The 23,227-nt window shown below is 43.4% G+C and overlaps 1 protein-coding gene and 2 long non-coding RNA genes across 3 annotated transcripts; 1 reads left to right on the plus strand and 2 right to left on the minus strand.

The window, feature by feature from the left end:
* Positions 1 to 40: 40 nt before the first annotated feature.
* cyb5r2 (cytochrome b5 reductase 2) lies at positions 41 to 6,003 on the minus strand. Its single transcript, XM_004084183.5, has 9 exons — positions 5,847 to 6,003; positions 5,570 to 5,719; positions 4,990 to 5,062; positions 4,762 to 4,868; positions 4,461 to 4,590; positions 4,264 to 4,347; positions 3,231 to 3,316; positions 3,037 to 3,136; positions 41 to 741 (listed from the first exon to the last, which is right to left on the minus strand). Exons 1-9 carry the CDS (start codon positions 5,859 to 5,861, stop codon positions 569 to 571), a joined length of 918 nt encoding a protein of 305 aa, XP_004084231.1. The 5' UTR covers positions 5,862 to 6,003; the 3' UTR covers positions 41 to 568.
* A 2,746-nt stretch (positions 6,004 to 8,749) lies between these two features.
* On the plus strand, positions 8,750 to 13,560 carry LOC144992371 (uncharacterized). The gene is made up of 4 exons (XR_013656260.1): positions 8,750 to 8,878; positions 12,117 to 12,187; positions 12,911 to 12,972; positions 13,426 to 13,560. It is a non-coding gene; the product is annotated as an uncharacterized LOC144992371 (long non-coding RNA).
* LOC105357430 (uncharacterized) lies at positions 11,817 to 13,591 on the minus strand. The gene is made up of 4 exons (XR_013656261.1): positions 13,459 to 13,591; positions 13,294 to 13,342; positions 12,855 to 12,928; positions 11,817 to 11,944 (listed from the first exon to the last, which is right to left on the minus strand). It is a non-coding gene; the product is annotated as an uncharacterized LOC105357430 (long non-coding RNA).
* Positions 13,592 to 23,227: the final 9,636 nt, after the last annotated feature.

Here is a 23,227-nt window from a genome sequence, read left to right on the forward strand (position 1 = left end):
AAAGAAAAAAAGGTTTTCATAAAATCACTGGACAAGTTGCTTGTTTTGGTAAAAGTTCAAAGGAACTGACGGTTTTATGTGAAGTTTGTTGTCAAAGTGAAAAACTAAAAAAGGACAGGAGCTCGAACATTTCCTGAATACGGCACCATTTTTTTAGAAAGGAAAATATCTGGTTTTAAAAATAAAATATCTTTTAAGTCTATCTACTTTTTTTTTTTAAAAGTCTAAAATAATTACGGATTTTAAAATGATCAAATAATTTTGAAATTAGACCCACTTTTAAATCATCAGTCAACTGAGAAATGTGGGTGTTGGTTTCTAAAGACAGAACAAAATACATTTAGACAAATGCTCTTCCTGAGGTTTGCTGATTTTTCCAACATCACTGAAATGGCTTGATATTACATCTGTATTCCAAACTATATTAAAAGAACATTTGAGGGTTTTAGGAAGGCGGACAAAAGACTTTTGGCTGGAGCTGTTTCACCAACATCAACCCTCACACAGTCGCTATGGCGCTGGCTGGCTGGCTGGCTGGCTGGCTGGCTGCTTGGGCGGTGAATTCCTCCTAATAGGAGAAGATGTTTTCTTGTGCATGTCCCAGTTTTTCCAGATTGGGGAGACAGGCGTTCTGGATCATGGGAGCAGGACCGCAGAGGACAACCAGCAGGTCGGAGGACGGAGGAGGAATGTTGTCCTTGATCATGTCAAACGTCACAAATCCTGAGCTGTATTTCCAGCCTGAAAAAAAACAAAACTTCAGTGATTCACAACTGAATGTCAGCTGCACATGTTTATTTAGTATTTGATAGATATGACTCTCCTCTTTATTTCTTCTTTTCTTCGATCTGAACGCAAACCTTTTTCTGTCTGAGCGCATTTTAAAATATCTGCAGCCTCAGCAGAATATTGAGAGGCACAGAAAAGATCTTTACTCATAGAAAACCTTCAAATATGATGATATTCTAGCTTCAATGTTCCATTAGGTTAAACTGTACGTGTTGCAGCTGTAACATGTTTAACAGTGCGACTGCAGTGAGTAGGGGAAGGTTTTCAAACATCAAGGTCAGGTGTGTTTCTGCTCTGCACCGAACTAATGAAAATGCAATGAGAAGCAGCCTTCACAGCAGATTATGCAACAACATGATGCTCATTATCTCCCTCCACTTTAAGGATTATGCAGGAAAGACGGGAGTGTTTTCTGAGCCGCTCTGACTCTCATTGCAGGGATTTTTGTTCCCTCTTTGTTGGTCTGTCTCTGAATATTCAGCTCTCAAATGCAACACCTGAGTACCAAGATTTCCCATGTCGTATGGTGACATCTTAAAAGTCAAACACAGGAGTTCGTATCTTCAGTGGGAAAGAAATTCAAATAAAAACAAAGACAGGAAGGTTAAAACAATTTAAACAGCAACTTTTGTATAGAAGTTTGACATGTCAGATCCTATTCTCTGAACATGTATTTTACATTTTCTGCTTTAGTATAAGACAGAATTTGTTAAATTGTTATTTACTGCGACTCAAAGTAATCAAGGGGGTGTTTTTTAGAACCCTGATTTGGTTAGAAACCAGCAGAAAATGGTTTGTTTGCATGGTCTTGACCTGGATTACAAGGCTGCTGGATTAATCTCTTAAATCTGTCTTGTTTCCACATCCCCATTTTCTCACCTGTATGCAGCATGTCTTCTTTCATCCATGTGCTTCTCTATTTTATAACATGAGAGAAGAGAAGAGAAGAGAAGAGAAGAGAAGAGAAGAGAAGAGAAGAGAAGAGAAGAGAAGAGAAGAGAAGAGAAGAGAAGAGAAGAGAAGAGAAGAGAAGAGAAGAGAAGAGAAGAGAAGAGAAGAGAAGAGAAGAGAAGAGATGCTTCTGCAGGAAAAATGGAAATCAGGTTTTCCTGATCCACTTCCAGACTCCAGATTTCTACATGTAGTGGACACACCAAACTAATCAGCTGATTGAACTACAGAGACACCCTGAAGAAGGAAGAGCTGGAATCAGTGACATCTGGTGAGGTTGATGGCTGGTGAGGCACCGACTCCTCTGCAGTCAGATTTACAAGAACTGAATATTTCAGCATTCATCCAACAGCAGGTAACAGCATAGAAGGTACACACAAGAACATATTAGTCCTACAGAGAATATTGCTTTTATAGACATGGATAGAACACTCTTCTTGTGTATACATTATTCATATATACTGTAAACAAATTAAAGTCTACAGATGTGATCAGCACACATTTCATTTTGACCCTCTATAACTATTTCTGGTATTTTTTCAACTTCAGATTCTGGTGCTTTAATGTTATCAAATGTTGTCAGTGAAAATGATCATTACAATAATTATTTAGGCCTAAAATCTAGTTTTCAAATACTTACATGTTTTTTCCACTTACTCCCATGTTATTTTTAAAAAACAAACATTGAAAACCATGTTTGGCCTCACTTTTTGAGTCCATGCGTTGATCCTTCTCCACAAAAAGCTCTATGATCTGTTGGAAAAGTCGTCCTTATTTCCTTTAGTTTAGTGAGTCTCTCTCTCTCATTGGAGACAGACGTCCTCGGTCTGTTCTGTTTCTACTACAAAGCAGCTGTCAGCTCACGTCTGCCCCCTGCTGGCGAGGCTCGCCTCACTGGCAGCTTTTTCTCCGGCCTTACAGTCATCGCTCTGACCGTACTCTCTGTTAAAACCGAGTCCTGCAGTCAGACATGAGGCGAAGCGCTCCAGAACTTCACCCTATGCGATTGCCCAACACTCAAATTTGGTGATTTTAACCTCAGAAACTGTGGAAAACGTCTCGAGTCAACCGAAAATGTATCTTTAAGACGGATCAGTGGAAATAATATTTACTTAATGTAAGTTTTTCTATTTAATCACAATGACAGGTGAGGCTGAGCCTCACTTGCTTCATCTGACCGCACGTCGCTGGCTGGAATCATCTGCATGATGTTACCAAACAGCCGGTCTCAGAGTGACACAGATGACAGTTGTCCATTTCTTAAAAAATGAAGAACTGTACTCCCTGAATCCTCACCCTGTGGAGGTTTGTCCAGCGTGTACCAGAGCTTGACCTGATCAGGATGGTTCTTCTGCACGTCGTCCAGCTCCTCCCTCAGAAGGATGTCCTTCTCAGTCTGATGTGAGGAAAACAAAGCACACATTTTTTCTTCAGGCTGTGCTTACTCAGAACAAGAAGATGGAAGTCTAAAGTCATGACACACTGATGACCTGGTTGCCAAATATCAGAGAGCACTTGGTGGTGTCCTTGGGGTCGCTGGTGATCTTGCGAATCAGCTGCAGCATAGGAGTGATCCCTGAGATGGACAGAGACTCAGGTAAAAAAAAAGTGAAACTATTTTCATGGTTCCATGTTTAATTTTTAATCTGAACCTGATCTAAAGAGAATCTGTTTCATAAATTGGCAAACACAGATTTTCAGAGTGACACTTTAAAGCGAATCAAGGGTGAATTCTGTAAATGCTCTGAGTGAATAAAGGTTGGAGAAACGTGTAATCATCCCACAAAGATGCATGTTAGAAAGCATCACCAATGACAAACCTCTGTTTTTTACTTTCTTAATTTTACGTTTGTTAAGTTTATATTCATCATTTTGTCAATGTCTAAGGAGAGTCCCTCTTGTTCTTGGGGGGGGGGGGTGTTAAAATAAGACTGTGAATAAGAGGAAGCATTACCTAAATACTGTTGATAAACATTACAATTTTTGTATTGGCTGAATAGAGTGATATGTCAAATCTGTTTCTGATTTTTTTTTTTTGCATTGAAAATTTCATACAAAAAAAAAGCATCACCAAAGCATAAAACAAAGGGAGTTTTAGGAGATTGTGTTTCAGTTATTCAAATTAAAATAAAATCTGAGGTCCTCACATTGGACAAATACATCTGGTTTATCCCTCAACTTTTGGCCAAATGTTGTGTGGCCGAATGAGACAAAACAAGAACTCTGTAAGGTGTGGGTCCAGATCTAAACTGATAAAGAAAAAAAACCTGGGACATGGGGTAGGAGTGTGATAGTGTGACATGATTTGAGTTTTAGTTCATGACCATCTGAAAAGCACATCCTTCACAAATGTGCAGTGATGTGGCTGCAGCTCCTGATGGTTCTGCAGATCGTCCTGGAACTGAACCAGGCCAACGTTTGTGTACCGTCTTATGTGTTTGAACTTCATGTGCCGCTTAAAGAAAAGCTAATCGGACCTCACCAGAGGTTCTGCCATGAGACAAGAATGATGTCCAACCGTACCAGTTCCTCCTGCGATCATTCCCACATGCCTGAACCTCCGAACCTTCGGCTCTGACTTCTTGTTGGCTCTAATGGAGAACCGACCTGATGAAATGAGACAGAGATCCAGTCTATGAACGTGAGTGACAGCATACTTCCACTGTGCAACAGCACCACCTGCAGGTGAAAGAAGTAAGCCTTTCATTTGGACACCATACCATTGCCCTGATACACCAAGAGCCCGTTTGGCCCTCTGAAGTCAATGGTGTCTCCAATTGACATTTTGTCCAGGTACTGAGACATCTGACCTCCGTCTGGGTAGGTCGGGTGGGTGCCTTTATAATAAACCTGCAGGTAAAGTTGCATTTTACTCTCATGCTCAGTTCAGTTTTTTTTGCTGTGGTGGTGATTTGAGGACACTATCATCATCGACTCAATCCCCAATAACTGACTTTTTAATGTTTGAGTGTTTTTTTTTCACACACCACTTTTAATGAGTCATTTGAGGAGAAAACATACCTTCACCACAAGGTCAACAAATCCTTGGTCTTCATCACAGGACACTGGAGTGTAGGGTCTGACCACCAGAGCCCCGTTCACCTTAGCTGACAGGTAGACGTGCTGGCCTGGTGTAGAGGACAGAGTATGCCTTCAGGTCACTTTTTGGATTTTTTTCGTCTTGTTTCATGACAGATGAGCCCTGGCCTCTACACACAGTCTTCTATCAGAAAAGAGCTGCGTCATTACCTACTGGCAGTCCAAGGACGTGAAATGAAGAGGGAAGGCCGAAGCGAAACTTCTTTGTGTCCTCACTGATTTCCTTTAAAAGAAAAAAAAACAGCTGGAGAACCGGACAAAAAAAACGGACATGTTAAAGTCCGTTGTCCCATGTTAAAGACATGCTTTTTTTTTAAAAAAAAAAACAGGTTAATATTATGATCAGCACTTCACAAATCTTTCAAACCTCAGTTATTACGCGTTTATTCACTTAAAACTACATTACCCACAATGCAACTCGGCTTTAACATGGATCATTTATAGTTTCAGAGTTTAATTCTTTTTATATCATCAGCTTAAATTCAAACTCTTTCTTAAACTCCAGGTCTTGTTCTAGACCTTTCACTTGCAGCCCTCAGCTCGACATCACTGCACACGAGCAAGTTTCTGCTGCCTGGAGATTGAAGATAAAAACAAAAACAACTTGATTTAAATGCCAAACCTGATCCGTTTGCTGCGTTTGGTGATCGAGCAGCACCTACAACTGCCACAGTTCTGAGAGTGAGCACTCAGCTGTTCTGGTTTACACCAGAGTTTGAGAGGAGCTCACCTCTTTGCTTATAAGAGGTAGCCGATATTTCAGTGTGGGGTCCTGGAGAGTGATGGGCCCCTTGGCCTTCCTCCCCTCTGGAGAGCCTGATGACAGGAAGTACAGCACTGTTGCTGCCAACACAGCGAGGGCCAGCACCACCGATATCACCTGCACAAAAACAATCACAATTATTGTCATTTTTCCTTCTTCTATGCAGCAAGATGCAAGAAGTTCAAGAACCAAACCAGAGGAGTTAGTGGCTCAAGGCAAAAAAAAAGAAAAGCTTCACTCTCACCAAGGTTGGGTCCATGGCTCTGCTTAGTGCCAGACTGTTCTTCCACCCCTGCAGACCAGAGTCCACACTCTGACCGGGGTAGGCTTTGCTGCTGGGGGAAAGGTGACAGGTCCAGAGCACCAATAGACAGAAGGATCCGATCGTGATAGATGGCCCTGAGGCGGAGCTCAAATGCTGAGCAGGGCCTTGAAATCGCACCACTTACAGAGGGGAGGAGAAACAGACCACCTCCAAGGGAGGCTCCTGGATCCTCCCTCTGCTCCTTTCACTCCCGTCGACGACGCACTCCTTTTCTGTGTCCTTTGACAAGAAGCTCTGAGGAAGTTTATGACTCTATCCTGCAATAGTCCAGACTGTTTTAGAAATCCTTCTTTCTCACTGCGCCTTTGAGGAAAAATGTGACCCCCACCATATGTCCAAAAACTCAAAACATTTGCACACACACACCAACCCCTGCCCCAAAAAAAGGGATGACATCATAGCGGGAGAAAACATCAAAAAGGATAAATAGTGTCAAAATCTCTAGTGGGGCTTAAAAAGAATATCCCATAATCTACTAACAAAACCAAAACACGTGTGTCGGGGAAATGCAGAGAAAGTTTGGATTTATTATGGGATGGCCAAATGATCTATGGCTTGGTGGCCATGTTGTGGCAAAGTGTGAAATATGGTGATTTTCACATTTTTCCATAATAAGGGAAAGAAAACATTTAACAGTTAACTCTGGACACCTGGGGCGCTGTAACTAAGAAAAAATTTCAAACAAGAGCTCGGGTCGCAAGTCTACAACCACAAACGAAGTTTTGCTGACCTTTGACCTCGGCAAGAGGCCACCATCATGAATATCCCACTTCCTAACTCCTGGATGATCATTGGGAAGCTACTTGGGAAAATATGTTGGAGGTAAAGTTTGTAGATAAAAGTAGTCTTCCCCTGTTTTGTCACCAAATTTATTACTGGAATATTGTGAAAATTGAACAAAAACACCCGGCTGAGGCTAAATGATATGCTATGACATCCAATATGAACATATTAGGAATGTGGGCGTGGTTGACAGAAAAACCTCCGCTGCCAAGGACATCCAAAAATGTACTTTTGCAGATTCTTCTAAATGTTATATAGACCTTTTAGTGACCCCCAGGCGACCAAAACATAATTATTTTTCATGAGTTTGTCACATGCAGCTCTGACCAGACAGGCAAAGCTTTCATTGAAAAGGTTTTCTTGTTTTGCTTTCAAATTAATTTTTTTCAAGAGAAAGACAAATGATGAAAAAATACTTGATCATTTTAAGCAAACAAGTATCATTTCTTTCATAAAAGTAAAGACAATGTTGGTGGTTCTTTTATTTATTTACAGAGGAGATTCTTAGTGTGTCAAAACAAAACTATTGGGCCAAAAATATCACTGTACATTTTTTTAAATGTTTTCATTAATGTTTTAGAAAACTTTCTGAAAATCATGAAGATGTCTTCAGATGGATTCTGGGTGGGAACTCTGATTACACTAATCCAGCTTCATTCTCCACAGAGAGGCATGCTTCCTTCCTTTATCCATCCCTGATGCTTCACTGTCACAGTCTTCATCGCCCGAGGCTCCGCCCACATGCTCCCTGGCATCCTCTGAGGTCTCCAGAGGACTGCTGCACAGCTGGGTCTGAAAGGCAGGTTTGTTTTGAATCTGGGAGAAGAGTTTGCAGACATAATCAGAAAAGTCTCACACTGACGCGTTCACCACAAAGAACGCCTTCGACGCAGAACAGAACGGACTGTCATTTACGCCGACAGCTGTCCCTCATTGGTTTACGCTTCAGGGACAGGAGTTCTACGTCATAGCAGCACCCTGACTCAGTGTCTCGCCTCGCACACTGTAGCCTTCGCCAAAAGAAAGACAAAGCCACCGAAAGCCCCCACCCCCACCCCCCACAGTGTTTCCTTGAACGAAGCTCCTGTGTGAACACTGAGGTTCTTCTCTGTTGGAAACACAGATATTTACAGGGAGATGGATGAAAGAGGCAACACCCTTCACCTCCTGTTGGGTTCAGAACTACAAGTTCTCATTTGTGTTTCCACATCCAGCCAGTAGATGGAGCCCTGATGCAGCAGATCCAAGTTAGATGTGACCTTTGAGCCCTCAAGCTTCCTCTAATGTGAGATCTTGCTTTGTGATGAGGATGATGGTGGATTTTAGGGGCAAAGGTGCTCTAGTTTCATAAAACAGAACTGCTTTAACCCCCTCTCTATAAATGCACACTATAAAAAATAAGCTTCTAAAATAAAGAGGCGTGAAGGCGTTAAAACACTGAGATGACGGTAAGTTTGGAACATTTTTATATTTAAGGCTCCTTCACTGTAATGCCTTTCACATTTTTAAGTGCTAAATGGAAGAGACCTTTCATATTGAAAAGGTGTGACATCATAAATACTTGAGAAAATAAAGAAAAAAACATTTAGGAAAATAGAAAGTGTTTTCTAACAGTTTAAGCACAGTTTTGTGAAAGTTAAAAAGTTGAATACATCCAAAGAAAACTTTTTACTGATGTTTAACTAGAAAATGTTTATTCAAAATTATAAATACATTTATAATATATTTTGGGGTTATCCCAAAACAAAACAAATGTAACTTTATTTTACATTTCATGCAAACTCATCATTGATTCACACTCTTTCCTAATCCTAATATTTGAACCACACCTGTGGATTATAGTCACTGTGAGTCAGCACACCTCAGAGGTGGAGCTTGACATTTTACAGTCTAAAAAAACGGGGTGGAAGGGGTTGGCTCTACAAAGCGGTCTCTCAGGGGAGTGTTCATGGTGCAAAAACCCTGGAGACCCTGGAGAAAGCAGACAGGCAAGAAAAACAGAAGGATGAAGGAGACACAAAGGTTATGGTAAAAAAAAGAAGAAAAAAAACAGTTCTGGGAAAAAAAGCACAGCTGTTCCTTCCAGTTCTTCAGGTTCTTCTGTGAGCAAACGGCTGAAAGATCTTCTCCTGAGGAAAACAGCAAACAGAAACACCCAGAGCTCACAGGTCAGTTAAAGTCACTGCTTGTTGTGGGCATGTGCAGAAGCATCTGAATACTCGTCTTTCATCCAATTCCTTTGACTCGTGTCTTCCCTCTAACCTCCTGTCAAAATGTGAAACCACTCTTCTGAAACCCGTCCACTCTCCTGCAGCTTGGTGGAGCCCATAAACCCCCAAACAAACTCAGCCGACTGCAGCAGATGGCAGCGGAGTCGGCCTTTCTTTCCAGCTTAACATATGCAAAAACGGCTCCATGTTCTGCAAAGCTTCAACCGATCCTGAGATGATGTGAGATGTCCTCAGCCGCTTCTTAGAGACCATGCAGCTCTGCAAATAAAAAAAGCGTTTTGGAAAAACGGTTTATTTTCTTTTCCTGCAAGTTGCTTCCAAGAAGCCAAACTTTTTCTTAATAATGGATCAGGGGCAAACGTTTCTGTTATTGCTCATTTTCCACCAGGTTTGCTAGAGACTGTGTCACCTGAACCAGTTCACTGGACTGCAGCCTCTGCTGCTCCAAAGTCACATTTACGGTTTCTGCAATTGGTTCTTCAGAAAAACTGAGGAGCACAACACCGCTCAATTCCGCCTCTGCTATCCTGGATCTTCTCCTTTCAGTCATGACCCGAAGATCATGACCATAGGGTAGGGTTGGAACATGGATTGATCAGTAAATAACAAGCTTTGCTTTGTGGCTGAGCTCCCTCTGCATTACTGCAGCTGCTGCCCTAGCTTTGCTACCAAGTATTAAGTGCCTTTGGATAGGGGATCAAATACTTATTTATCTCACTGAAATACAAATAATTTTTTCATAAATTCTTTTAGGTTGTTTTCTGGATTTTCGTTTTGATATTCTGTCTTTCCATGTTCGAATACATCTACCATTAAAAGTATAGGATGATTGTGTCTTTATTAGTGGACAAAACAATTAAATCAGCAATGGATCATATACTTTTTTTACTCTCACTGTCCATCGCTTTCCTCCTTAGATTTCATCAGGGAGCTTGTTGAGATTACCCCAACAACATGGCCCTACAGAGCAAACACAACCCAACGGACTGAGGGTAATTTGGGCTGCAGAGTCCAGCCTGGTCTCTGACCAGAACAACTGCCCCACATCCTGGTCACACACAGAAGGAGGGAGACAGTTCCGTGTCAGAAACCTGCTTTCATTTAGAGAAGGAAATGCTCATGAGCCGCTGACGCTGTTGCTTTGGCTCTGCTGTAGCAGAGATGTCATGGATCTGGATCTGTTGTTGTGTTTCTGATGGGTGCTGGAATTCCAACCCAGAGTCCCACAACAGCCTGGTGCCTGACTACAAAGCCACTGCCTCCTCCACTTGTATCAGTGGAGAAGAAAAGTGTTGCATTCTGGGAATTCTGCAGCAGAAGTGGGCCTGGTCGGTTTTTCCCTGAAAGGAAAAGAATGACAGACTTTATGAGAGTGTGGACAAAAGGCCCTGTTTGTTGGGCTCTGGTGGGTGGGGGCTGGGGGCCATTTGGTTTTGTTTTGTAGATGCTGGTAGAACCAGAAGATGCAGAATACTAGCCCCACACTGGAATGTCCTTTAACTCAAACATTAACCTTCCTTGCTCCAGCATTATGACGCAACATTTAGCATTGAAGAACAACTGATGAAAATGGAGTTTATGGTGTTTTTAGCATGTTTTTGGATCATTTTTGTGATAATGAAGGACATTTAGAAAGATTGTTGAGATTAAAATTGCATTTCTGAGTATTTCTGCATTCAAATTATTGTGAATCAGGAGCAGATGAAAAAAAATGTTGTTTTAAATAAAGCTAATATGTGATGTAGAAAGTAGGCTGGATAGGCTCCAGCAACCCTGTGACCCCGGGGCGGATTCTGAAGATGGACGGAAGAAAGACTCCAAATGGCATCTTCCAGAAAACAGCTTGGTCCTCAACAACAGCACTGTTTTTTCATGTCTCCGAGCGGTAAATGCTCTCAGATTTTCATGCGCCAAACTGATTTTTGACATTTTGCCCAGCTGCCATGAGCCCCTGTCACATTATATTTTTGCACTCAGACAAACCTGTGCTGTTCCCACAAAGCATGCTTTAGTCTTTTTTTTTGTCCTTGTTGAATTGTAAGAACAACATCTTTGTGAGTTTGTCACAGGTTGAAGCGGTTGAAGATTCTGATAGATTTAGGATTCCTTGAGCACAGAGGTCCCAAATCTCAGCAGTGGACCCCCGACGGTCCGTGCGTCTGAGATCGAGCTCAGATGATTTTCACGCTGCGGTACATTTTTCAGAATCCACAGGTAGTCCTTGTTTGGTATGAAGAAACTAATGGAATCTGTTGTGAGACAAGGAACCCCCCTCTTCTTTTTTAGTGTTTTCACGAATCAGGAGGCTTTGTTTAACCGCCTACCGCATCCTCTCAAAATTGTATTCTTATTTATAAGCGAAGCAAGAAACCATTGAACTGATTCTAAAGTCCTGAGCATCTTTGCTGCCTCTAATAATTATTGATGCACTTAAAGCAGATCGAGTCTTGCTGAGCATTTGCATAATTCAAGCCTCCTGTGGGGCAAAAAGCAAAACACCATCTTATGAATTATTAAAACATCAATCATGGTTGGTATGCTAAGTTAATGTGAAATAAACAATTGAGATTAGCACTATAACTTAAACACAAAAAGGGGAAAGGAGATCGGAGACATTTTTCTGTTTATCAGGAAGTCTTAAGTGTTTTTTTTAGATGACGTGAATATCTGTGTCACTCATCCAAGGGCCTGCGTGCCCCCACTGAAAACGTGAGCCAATCAAACTGACAGTATGAGCCATTCTCCAGGTTGAAGGGATCAAATTCCAGCAGGATACTGCAACCTGGGTGGCACTGATGTTCCACAAACACAACCTGTTAAGAAACACCTCCAACGAGGATGCTACCTGACCGACTGGCTCTTCTCAGTGTTTTGGGATCCCATCCAGCAGTGCAGACCCTGTCCTCCTCTCTGAACTCACTGGTTGTTGTCATAGCGATGAGCTGGGGTTTCTGATCACCCCCTGGCTCTCCGACACAGGTCCATCTTTCACACTGCAGAGTCCTGACACACACAAACACAGCAGAGAGCTCAAAACCCACTAAACACAGGCGTCCCTCTCAGCACTAACACAGAAGGCCCAGAGCATAAACATCACTGCAAGATCCAATATGACTGGCTGTCACAACATGTCAGCCCTGGTGAGTCGTACCCTGTCCTTGTGCTTTCTGTGCAGGTTGGCTGCGGCTGGAGGGCTCCGCCCCTCTCCTGTGGCTGTGCATGGATTGACGCACAGCTGCCTGCACTGTAGGTTAATTTGTTTGAGCTCTATTTAAGTGTGCCTGTTTTCTGTGTTTGTTTTTTTAGTTTTTTTTTTTAAGCCATGCTGGCTTTTGAATTGTGTTATGTTGTGGAGTTTTTCCCACTAAGAGTGGCATTCCTTATTAAAAGAATTCTGGATCTTCCCTCAACCCTGGCGTCTTGACCTGCACCTGGGTCATCCTGATGGACCATGACATTGGCACAGATTAAAAGAGTGACCTTACTCTATCGACATTAATATATATTTAACTTATTATTTTTTTAGGTGATTTAAATTAGTTTTTTATTTTAATCTGTTGTTTGTCTTTTCATCGTGTTTAATTCATTTTAAACAATTTTTATTTATCCAAACATGTCAGATTAAGACCAACATTCTCACTTTCAACTGTGTTCTGGAAAAAGGCAAGACATTTTGAGAAATGGAAATGAAGGGTTTACAGGAAAAAGACAGAGAACATAAATAAGACAATTACTTTGTATTAATTAAATCATCTTCATTGAGGTTATTTTTGACAAACTGATGATGCTTGTAAAAAGTGCAGTCAAATATATTTTCATTTTGCATTATTATTCTTGTGCATTACTTTAAGGCTATATTACAGCAATCATAGTAGATAAAGGGACAGTCTTGATTTTTTTTTTAATCTAATACCATTTTAGTTTATGTACTTGGTAACAATTCACATCCGAGGCGTCTCTGTGTTCCAGGTAGGATCAACTCCACACCTGCAGGGGGCAGTATAAAGAGAACGTGAGTCCTACCCTACCAGGTAGGTGGAGTCAAGAAAGGAAGAAGTATTAAATCACGTGACAGAATGCAGGTGGGGGTCTTGTCTGGCAGTCATGGGGAGCTCCTGACAAAAACATTTCAATGCTTGGATGACTTCGGTGACAGCAATAGTATGTTTAGTTCAATTTCGTACGTATATGTGGTGCACCCAAATATGTGCCTCCACATTTGGTATCTATTTTAAAATTAAAAGCCATTATTTTGTAGTCATTACATTATTTAAAATTTACATTTTGAATGCATTTATTAAAATTAATCTGTGAAAAAAAATAAACTATATTATGAGTCTGGTAGACGGAACCTTCGGCAGTCTGGCAGCGCCTCCAAGTGGCTGAAGACGGATCAACTTCCTGTTTACGTTAGAAGTGATTTGGAGAATGAAAGAAAGTGTTAGTGTCATTTCTGCTATGAGACTCGTTTTATATTTTCACAGACACAATTCTTTTTGTTATTGTGGTCACCGCACCCGGGACCCGTAACAAACTGTGGGGGCTCATCCAGGATTTCCCCTCTTCAGTCGTTGAGGAGCAGATCCATCCGAGACCGAACCACCATTCAAGTCAAGTCAGTTGGTGAGTGTCCAAGGAGGGAGATCAGGGAGCAAAGGATCTTTACCTCAGAAAGGAACTGCACTGCTGAAAGGCAGTAAAACACACAAATCACAGAAAACTATAACAAAGAAGAATACAGAAACCTACATTGACATGTCGACAGTACGCAAAAAACCAGTGTGGGAAATTAGAGGATGCTTATTCACACTCTCCACCATAAATCTCTTTGAGCTGGCAAGAAGCATCGCTACAGACAGTAGCAACTCCATACAATTCAGTCAGCATGACAAGGAAGGCTGCATGGACTATATCGCCTCTTATTTACAATCAGACACTCTGCTGAACCTTGAAGATGAGGGGATGAGCCACCTGCTCATGTTGAATGACCTAATAAGTCAAGCTATTAAAACAAATGATCCAGAACCTCCAGCTGATGCATCCCCCAAGGCTGAAACACATGCCATGCAAAGCTCATTGCGGCCTAACATATTACCAGACCCTTAGACACCTTAGAACAAATACTAACACAGAAGAACAATCAACAGAAGAACTAATGAGAATGTGTGAGGAAAAGATTGAGAGGCTGAGGCAATGCGAAGTTACAGCATCACAACCTGCCACAACGCCGAGTCGTCAAAGTCACTCACAGTCCCAAAACAGACCTCTTATCTCTGAGAGACCTTTCCTACCTGCCTCTGAGAGAATTCAAGGTGTTTGGAGGACAGATCAGAGATAACAGCTCTGACATTAGCTACAACATTCTCACCAAACAGATCAGCGAAGGACCTAAAGACGGTTTTGCTGAAGCTGAGATTGTTAGAGGTGTACTGAGAATTGTAAAGCCTGGTACCTTTAGGGACATGCTCATGCACAAGGATGAACTATCTCAGAACTGCAATGCTTCTTCAGGTCTCACCTCGGAGAAAAAGCAACAACGGAGATGTTCCAGGAGTTGATGTGTGCCAAGCAAGCCAAACACGAATCACCTCAACAGTTTTTGTATTGCATGATTGGACTCAAGCAGAAATTAATCTTTTAGTCAAAACAGGCCACCTCTGACATTTCCTATGACCCCAAGACAATTCAGGAAGTGTTCCTTCACACAGTCTACCAAGGCCTGGGAGTTAAATATGCAGACTTGCGCTTAAGACTAAGACCCCTTACTTCAAATCATAATGTCACTGATGAGGAGATACTTAGCGAAGCCAGGAAGATAATCAGCGATGGAAAAAGAACATCAGCGGAGATTAGGCCAAGTAACCCGCCAGAGAATCGTACAAGCTCAAAGTTCAGTAATTGAGACAAAAGAAACAAAAATAACCAAAGATCAACAAATGGCTCAAACAAACAACTCACAGACCAAGTAGAGACGTTAACCAACCTGGTGGCTGGTTTGATGAAATCAAAAGCCACAGGGCCATACCACCATGCCCCATTACCACTGACCCAATACCGAACTCCTGTAACGACACCTTCGCCTTCAGCCACAATACTGTCAAGCTCCTCAACCCTTTGATCGCCAAACAACCCCATTGAAAAGAACATTCTGCTGCCCAAAATGCAGTAAGCAAAACCTGCAGGACTGTTGCCATTGTTTTGTGTGTGGTGTGAATCAGGGCGTCGTGCAATTAGATGCTTGAAGTGGACCAAGTTTCAGGGAAACGTGAATTGGCCTCTGTCGAGGGACAGCCAGAGGCTGGTCCAAAGCTCCGGTCCCATCCAGTAAAGCCTTCTCCTGCACAACCGCATGCAAGACGCCACAGTAAACAGTCAAGAAAACAACCTCAATACCACCAGAGGAAACCCTATGAGAACCCCTTTTAAAACACCACAAGATGTAAAGTTCCCCTTGACGATAAGAAAAGTCTTTTAGAATGTTTGATCAGTGGTTATCCAGCGAAAGTATTGTTTGACTCTGGTTCACCAACCTATGGTAGACCAACATTGGGCCAAGAAGTATATCCCCAGCTATTCAGTGAGACCACTACAAGAACCTCTTAATGATGGGTTTTAAGTTTATGCAGTCAATGGCCAAACAGTCCCCTATGACGGGTGGGTAGAACTCCCAGTCACACTCGCTTGCCAAGAAGATCCTAATCTCACAGTACAGGCACCATTTCTTGTTAGTAGATTGTCACTGCCCCAGCCATTAGTGGGAGCTAATGTGCTTGGAGCAGTTATTGAGAGACAGGAATCAGATGACGAAGCCAGCACAGTTCTATACAGCCTCCTTCGTCAGGCCTTCGGAATGGATGAAGAACAAGTAGTTGCCATGGTGAACTTCATTCAAACACCAAAAAGTACAGATAGAGGCCCAGCCACAGTAAGAACTGGCGGAGACAATGTAACTATCCCTGCTGGGAAAGCAGTTCAAATATGGTGCAGAGTCCCCCAAAGCTTTGACACCTCTGTCCCCTGGTGCTGTATGAACCTGAAGAGGAGACCAATATGCTAAGATAGTTAAGCATGGGTGAAGGACTTTTAGAGGTCAACAACCCCCAAAGACCCTATGTAAAGATCCCCATTTCCAATCACTCTAAACATGAAATTTTAACATGTTCTTGTAGCTTTTGTCTGATGGTGGAGGACATACACTAAGAACATTAAATTTAAAATGACATTTCTGAGTATTTCTGTACTCAAATTGCTGTGAATCAAGAGCCGATGAAAAACTGTTATTTGGAAAAGGGGACAGAAAATACGCTGAGCGGGTCAAAAGCTTCCTGCTCTGCTCCATTCTGATGCATCCACCTGCAGACTAACAGATCCATGAACGTCTTTGTTTCCCTCATCTGAGCTGCAATCTGGATCTAACTGTACGGATGGATAGCTCTGATATGTAACGTTTTGAAGAATTGGAAAAAGTAAACTTCTGGATTTACTTGGCAAACGACCAACCAGATTTCTAACATATTCATATCGTATATCATTTTGGGGCGTCATTTATGATGTCCAAAACTCTTTTTCACTGGATATATGTGTGTGGAAATTTTATGAGTTCAGGACTGCTGCCACTGCTGCTGCTGCTGCTGCTGCTGCTGCTGCTGCCACTGCTGCTGCTGCCGCCGCTGCCGCCGCTGCTGCTGCTGCTGCCGCTGCTGCTGCTGCCGCCGCCGCCGCCGCTGCTGCTGCTGCTGCCGCCGCCGCCGCTGCCGCCGCTGCTGCTACAGGGGGACAGAACTACTACCTTTATAAAAGGAGCAAACGTGCAGCATCATACAGAGAATTTCATACTTTCCTTCATCCTTCCACATCTAGCCATGGTCCAGGTAAACATATAGGCTGGGCATCAGTTCCTGTTTTAAAAGATCCACAAAGAACTTAGCCCGTCATTTATTTATTTATTTATTTTTTTTTTTAACTTGTCCTGTCCAACAGCTAGGCAGGCAGATGAGAGCTGAGGGCCTCTTGTGTTGGACATATTTTACTTTAACAAGAGGGGTTATTTTTTTTTTCCTAAAAAAAAACAAAAAAACAAGAGGGGTTATTAATCTTCAGACAAACCAAAGGTGTGACTGAACAAACCCCTTTTGTAATTGAGGCCAAACTTTATTCATTTCAACCATGATTGAAAATCTTTGGTGTTGGACCGGACGGAAAAGGAAAGAAGGGAAGAAGAGGGAGGGATGTCAGAGAGGGGGGGGGGTGATAGTGAGAGGGGGGGTAAGACCATGAAGCAGCATAGAGCAGACAGGTTTACTGGTTGTTTATCATTACGGTACGGTTCAAATGTAGTACAAAAAGGGCGGGGCCTGTTCACACACACTCAAACATTATCAACACACCTGCTAGCTGCAAGAAATGTTCACATGTCAACATGTACACAAAACAGATAGTGTCCACACACGCATACTTATGCCTTAAAACCAACTAGTGTGAAATCTTTCATTCATTCAATCATGCAAACTATAAGTGCAAAGGTGAGCTAACACCTGTGCTCAGGTGAGTGTTTATGTTCTTCTAAAATGGATGGTGGAATGTGAAAAGAAGGAGGAGGAGCGCCCAGCCACCCCCACACCCAGACCCCCGCCGCAGCAGCAGCGGCAGCCGGAATTCCCCCAACGCCACACGGGAACAGGCAGGGAACAACCGCCCCCCGGGCGACCAAGACCGCCACCCAGGCCAGGGCCAGCAGGACCGCCGCGAGGCCCCCAGAGCCAGAGAGCAGGGAGGCGCGGAGGGAAAGAGAGCGCCGCCCCAGCCCAGCCAGGAAAGCAGCCCCCCCGCCGCGCCGGAAGAGCCCAACGCAGGGCCCCACCGGAGAAGGACGCCCACAGCCACAGACGAGCACCCCACCACCACCCAGGAGTTCCGGGCATCCCCCCGCCCCAACCCCAGGTACGAGCCAGGACCCCCCAAGGGAGACCCGCTCCGCACTCCAAGCAGCCACCCACCCGGCCCACGGTTGGTCCAGGGAGGAGCAAGGCAGGGGCCCGCACCCCCCACCAGGGAAGGGGTAGGGGACAGATGGACCCAGGTCCCACCTTCCTTGCAAAATATGTGTGCGTGTATGTGTGTTTGAGAGGGTGTGTGTGTGCATGTGTGTGTGTTTATGTTGGAATGTATATATTGAAGGGGGAGGGGTGTCTGTACTAAGGGGGGTGCAGTTAAAATTGGCGAGTAGGGCACTAAGGGGACATCTCCTGATTACTCACAGTGATGTCCCCCCACCCTCCCCACCAAGGGGCCCTAAATGTCTAAGATGCGGTTAAAATTGGCGGGTAGGGTGCCAGGAGGACATCTGCTGCTTGCTTGCAGTGATGTCCAAGCACCCCCCCTACCAAGGACCCTACATGTCTAAGGTGCAAATAAAACCGAAAGAGGGGGGAACCACTCCATACGGCAACCATAGGAGGGGGGCCACTGCCAAGTAACTAGCCCCCCCGACCCGTACCAATAATGGGCCCCCCCTCCCCCCCAGAACGCCCCCCCACAGGACAGGGCTGACAAGCCCCCCACCCCACACCACCCCAGACCCCGCAGCCGAAGCGGATGACACCCAGAGCGACCGGGGGCCCCGAGAGGGTTGTCCCGTCCCGTCCCAGAGCCAGGGAAGGGCCGATCCCAGGCCCAGGTGCAGATGGGCAGCCCATCCGGCGCCGCTGGGCCCCCCCCCCGAGCAGGGCCCCCCGCCAAACCCCCCCAGCGCAGGCAAAGGGACCACCCCCCCAAGCCAAGCCAGACCACCACCCCACCCCCCACCACGCACCCCCACACCCAAGCCCAGAGGACCACGCAGCGCCCCAGCCCACTCGACCCCCCGACCAACGGAGCCCCCACCGCCCCCGCCAGGCACCGGAGGCCCCGACCCCCACCCCAAACCACGGCAGAAGGGCAAGGAGCAGCGACGACCAAGCCCCCCCCCCAAGTCATGGAGTCAACCACAGGAGACCAGAGAGACTGAATTCTTTCAAAGTTACTTGAGCTTTGGGCTGACATTTTTTCCAAGCTGATATGATCAAACAGCAGATTTCTGTGTTGACTTATGTTTATATTTTTCTTGTTTTTCCAATTTATTAAAATAGTTTTTTGGCAATACAAAGAGTTATGAAAATGATAGATGCTAATCCTTCTTCTATATCGATGGCACTCATGTCACCAAGCACACAAAGTGACGGTGAGGCAGTGATTGAAACCTTAAGCCAGACTGATAGATCGGCACATACCTGCTGCCAGAGAGCCTGGACAGGAGTGCAGAACCACAGTGCATGCATGTAGCTGTCGGGTAGATTATTATCACAGTGCTCGCAAATGTCTGAGTTACTGAGACCCATCTTGAACATCCTCTGTCCAGTGTAGTAAATTCTGTGAAGAGTTTTGAAACGGATTAGCTGCAGATTTGGACTTTTTGTCAGTTTAAAGGTGTTTAGATAGAGTTCTGACCAGAAGCTTTCATCTGTGCTGATGCTCAAATCTGCATCCCATTTTTTTGTTGGAAGGGCAATATTGTTATCTAAATTACATAAAAGTTTGTATATTTTGGAGAGAGTTCTATTCATTGAAAAATTAATCAGAGTGGTAACTACATCTGGTAGCTTTAAATCGTCGTCTTTAAATTTATACTTTTTAGTAATACTTGATTTAAGTTGCTGATATTCCAAGAAGTTATTTATTCCATGTTTGTCTTGAAGTTCCTGGGGAGTTATGAATCTTCTATCAATAATTACGTGCTCTAGTTGTTTTATGCCCCCTGCTTGCCAAGCTGGGAAGTGAATCATTTTTTTGTTAATAAGGATGTCCGGGTTGTTCCAGATGGGTGTCATTTTGCACGGTTGAATTGATGATTTTGATATTTTGAGAAATTCCCACCAGGCTGTTAAAGTGGCATTTATATTAATGCTTTTGAAACAATCCTGTTTTTTAACTGTTTGGCTAATAAATGGTAGCTGTGACAGGTTGATCTTTCCACATAACGCCTGTTCCAAGTCTAACCATGAGTTGGTTTCTGGATTATTTTTTAACCATTTTAAGATGTATTGTAATCTATTTGCAAGAAAGTAATTGTGGAAGTTAGGTAATTCTAATCCTCCACAGCTTTTTGCAGATTTTAAAGTTTTTAGACTAATTCTTGCAGGTTTGTTGTTCCATAAAAAGCTTGATATGGATGAGTCTAATGTTTTGAACCATTTTAATGGCGGTTGTGTGGGAATCATTGAGAAGAGATAATTAACCTTGGGTAAGATTTTCATTTTAACCGTGGCTACCTTGCCCATAAGGGACAAAGGCAGGTTGGTCCAGCGTGTTAGATCGTCCTGTATGCTTTTCAGTAATGGGGTGTGGTTTAGCTGCACCAGTTCTGATATTTTGGGGGAAAAGTAGATACCCAGATATTTGATATTTCCTGTTTTAACTGGAATTGTGAGTCTTTGTTCCATATTCCTGTTGAGTGGTAATAAAATAGACTTATTCCAATTAATGGAATAGTCTGATATGGAGGAGAATTCAGTTATGATCATTGCTGTTTCATTTACAGAATGTAAATTCCTTAAAAACAGTAATATGTCATCCGCATAAAGACTAATTTTATGATGGCTATGTTTGGTTTTTATTCCTATAATGCTCTCATTCTGTCTTATTGCTGCAGCTAAAGGCTCAATGAATATAGCAAAAAGAGAAGGAGAGAGAGGGCAGCCCTGTCTGGTTCCTCTTCCAAGAAAAAACCTGTTGGAAGTCTGTTTATTAGTTCTAACGGATGCATTGGGGTTGTGATATAATATTTTGATCCAATTGATGAATGCTTCTCCAAAACCAAACTTATGGAGGGCGGCAATAAGGAACTTCCAATTTACTCTGTTGCTTTTTATGTAGCACGTCATTTAAAAACACTTAAAAAAAGAAATCCAGAAAAACTCCTGCCCATTTGAATGGGTTGATCCAACTCAACCAGGGTGATATCATAGTTCATCTGCAGAGCAGGACTGTACTTTTCATGGACCGACACAGACTTGATCAGGAAAACTTGCTGCTCTTCATCAACCACTCTCAGGTCAACCTCCCCGACCATGACTCTCACCCCAACGAGAAACTCCCTAAAGGCAGGAGCCAGCTCCATGTCACGTGTTCAGACCTGAAGTTTTACATCAGCCCTGCTTTTGTTCCTACTTTGATAGAGAAGTGAAGCAGTGCGCTGCATTCATGACCCAGCAATCTGTCAGGATCCCCCCCCCCCACACACACACACACACACACACACAGACACACACAGACACATACAAACAAACAGAAATTATCTTTTTTGTGCAGTGAGACCTGCAGACAGAAAATGGGTTAAAAATCAAATTCTGGCAATATTTAATGTCTTATACTACGTGGCATAAATCTATTTTTAACCCACCAAATTATGTTTAGGCTGTTTTTGTGCACACATCAAGAAAAGGCAGAAGAACAAGAATGTCAGATGGATTCTGTAACGCATGGATGGATTCTGAAAACGATGATGGATTTTGTAAAGCTAGCATGAAGTCCAGCATGCAGACAGAAGTTCAATGATTATTATTTGTGCAAAGACCCAAGGCTCCACCCGCCTGTAAATGAAAAGAACGCTCCTAATCATTCTGAGCTGGGGTTTTTAGAGTGAAACTCCCTAAGCTCAGTTGTGGATCTGCAGCTCTTTAGGATGAACATACGTCATCAAAGTTCCATAACAAGCAGCACTGGGAACATCAGTGACTCATTTATAGAAATTAAAGGAGAAGATGGTAAATGGTGTACACCTGTATAGCACTTTTCTACCTTCCTTGAAGGCCCAGAGCGCCTCACAGTCACAGTCCGATTCACACACTGATGGTGTCTCCGCAGCTGAGCACTGGCACTGATGGAGGAGCTGAGAGTGAAAACATCAGAGGAGACCGAGCAGCAGAGGACACTCCAAACGCGCCAAAGGAAGGCTTTAAAAACTGACCAGCCATGGGTGTGATCCGCGAGAGGCTGCCGTCCCCCCAACCAGCCTCAAAGAAGGAAGCCCCCCCACCTGGGGGCTCCCACATTTTAAACTTGACCACAGAAACACAGCAGAGAGAATTCCTGCATTTTGAAGGTTTGGCTCCTTTCAGGCCTGATCCTCTCTCCAGACTCACCTCACGCACAGCCGGAACAGAGGAGCCGCCTTCATCACTGAGTCAGGTGTGAGGAAGACACAACGGTTCATGGAGACTACAGCGCGGGCCTCATTTAGTGCCCTGGCAGCAGCAGCTGTAAAACAGCCATAGACAGAAGACGAAGATGCTGCAGACGCTCTGACCTCAATGAGCAGAGAACAGAGCTGTTTTTAAGACTCCGTTCTACTTGTGTCAGCTCAGAAGTAAAGAACAACGCAGTGATTTAAGATTCATGAGCTGAATCAGGTTTAAGCCAGAAAGACCTGCAAACAGGCTGACCTCTAAAGGCAAAGCTTTATAAGGCAGAGGCCTCATCACACTCACTGTCAGGTAAATGCCTCTAGATGGAAGAACTCAAGAAGAATGGTTCCGCTTACCGGACTGCAGCTGATCTTCATCCCTCCTCTTTCCAGAGTGTTCTTCTGTAGATCAAATCCTGCTCTCACATATTTTTCTTTCTTTTTTTTCCTTCACAAAACACTGTTACAACATTTTAGCCTTTTGCCTCCTAAAAAACACCTTTCTTAGGCAGACACAAATGTGATCTCAAATGCTCCAGGAAGCATTTAGAAATAACAATCTCCCCCCAAACAAATGTGAAAATTATAGACAAATTAATTTGTTAAACTCTGACCTTAAAATAATCTGTAAACTCTTAGCAACACGAGAACAGAATACGTTACCAAGCATTATTAATAGAGACCAAAATGGATTTATATCTAGAAGGCAAGGATTTCACAACGTGAGAAGAGTTAAAATATTATTCATTAAAACATAAATAAAGCAGAAACAGGTTTATTGGCACTAGATGCTGAAAAGGCCTTTGATAAGGTCCATTGGCCTTTTCTCTTTAAGGTTATGGACAAATTTGGATGTGGAACCAACATTAAAATGTGGGTCCAAATCATTTATAAAAAGGCCAAGGCAAAAATCTTAAACAGGAACACTTCACAGTCAATGAACATAACAAAAGGCTGCAGGCAGGGGTGTCCATTATCACCTTTGCTATTCACTATCGCAATCGGGCCACTAGCAATAGCAATACGATCCCAAACAGGGCTACACGGAATCATGGTGGGTCCAGTAG

Source organism: Oryzias latipes, chromosome 6 (genome assembly GCF_053564925.1).
Source record: "Oryzias latipes strain Hd-rR chromosome 6, Olatipes_Hd-rR_3.1".
Taxonomy (NCBI): domain Eukaryota; kingdom Metazoa; phylum Chordata; class Actinopteri; order Beloniformes; family Adrianichthyidae; genus Oryzias; species Oryzias latipes.

What these genes read in the sequence shown, in the direction of transcription:
- cyb5r2 (XM_004084183.5), bottom strand. An exon ending in TACCTCTTATAAGCAAAGAG is followed by an intron (nt 5,063 to 5,569) that starts GTGAGCTCCTCT and finishes TTTCTTTTAAAG; the next exon opens with GAAATCAGTGAGGACACAAA. An exon ending in CTTGGTGTATCAGGGCAATG is followed by an intron (nt 4,348 to 4,460) that starts GTATGGTGTCCA and finishes TCATTTCATCAG; the next exon opens with GTCGGTTCTCCATTAGAGCC.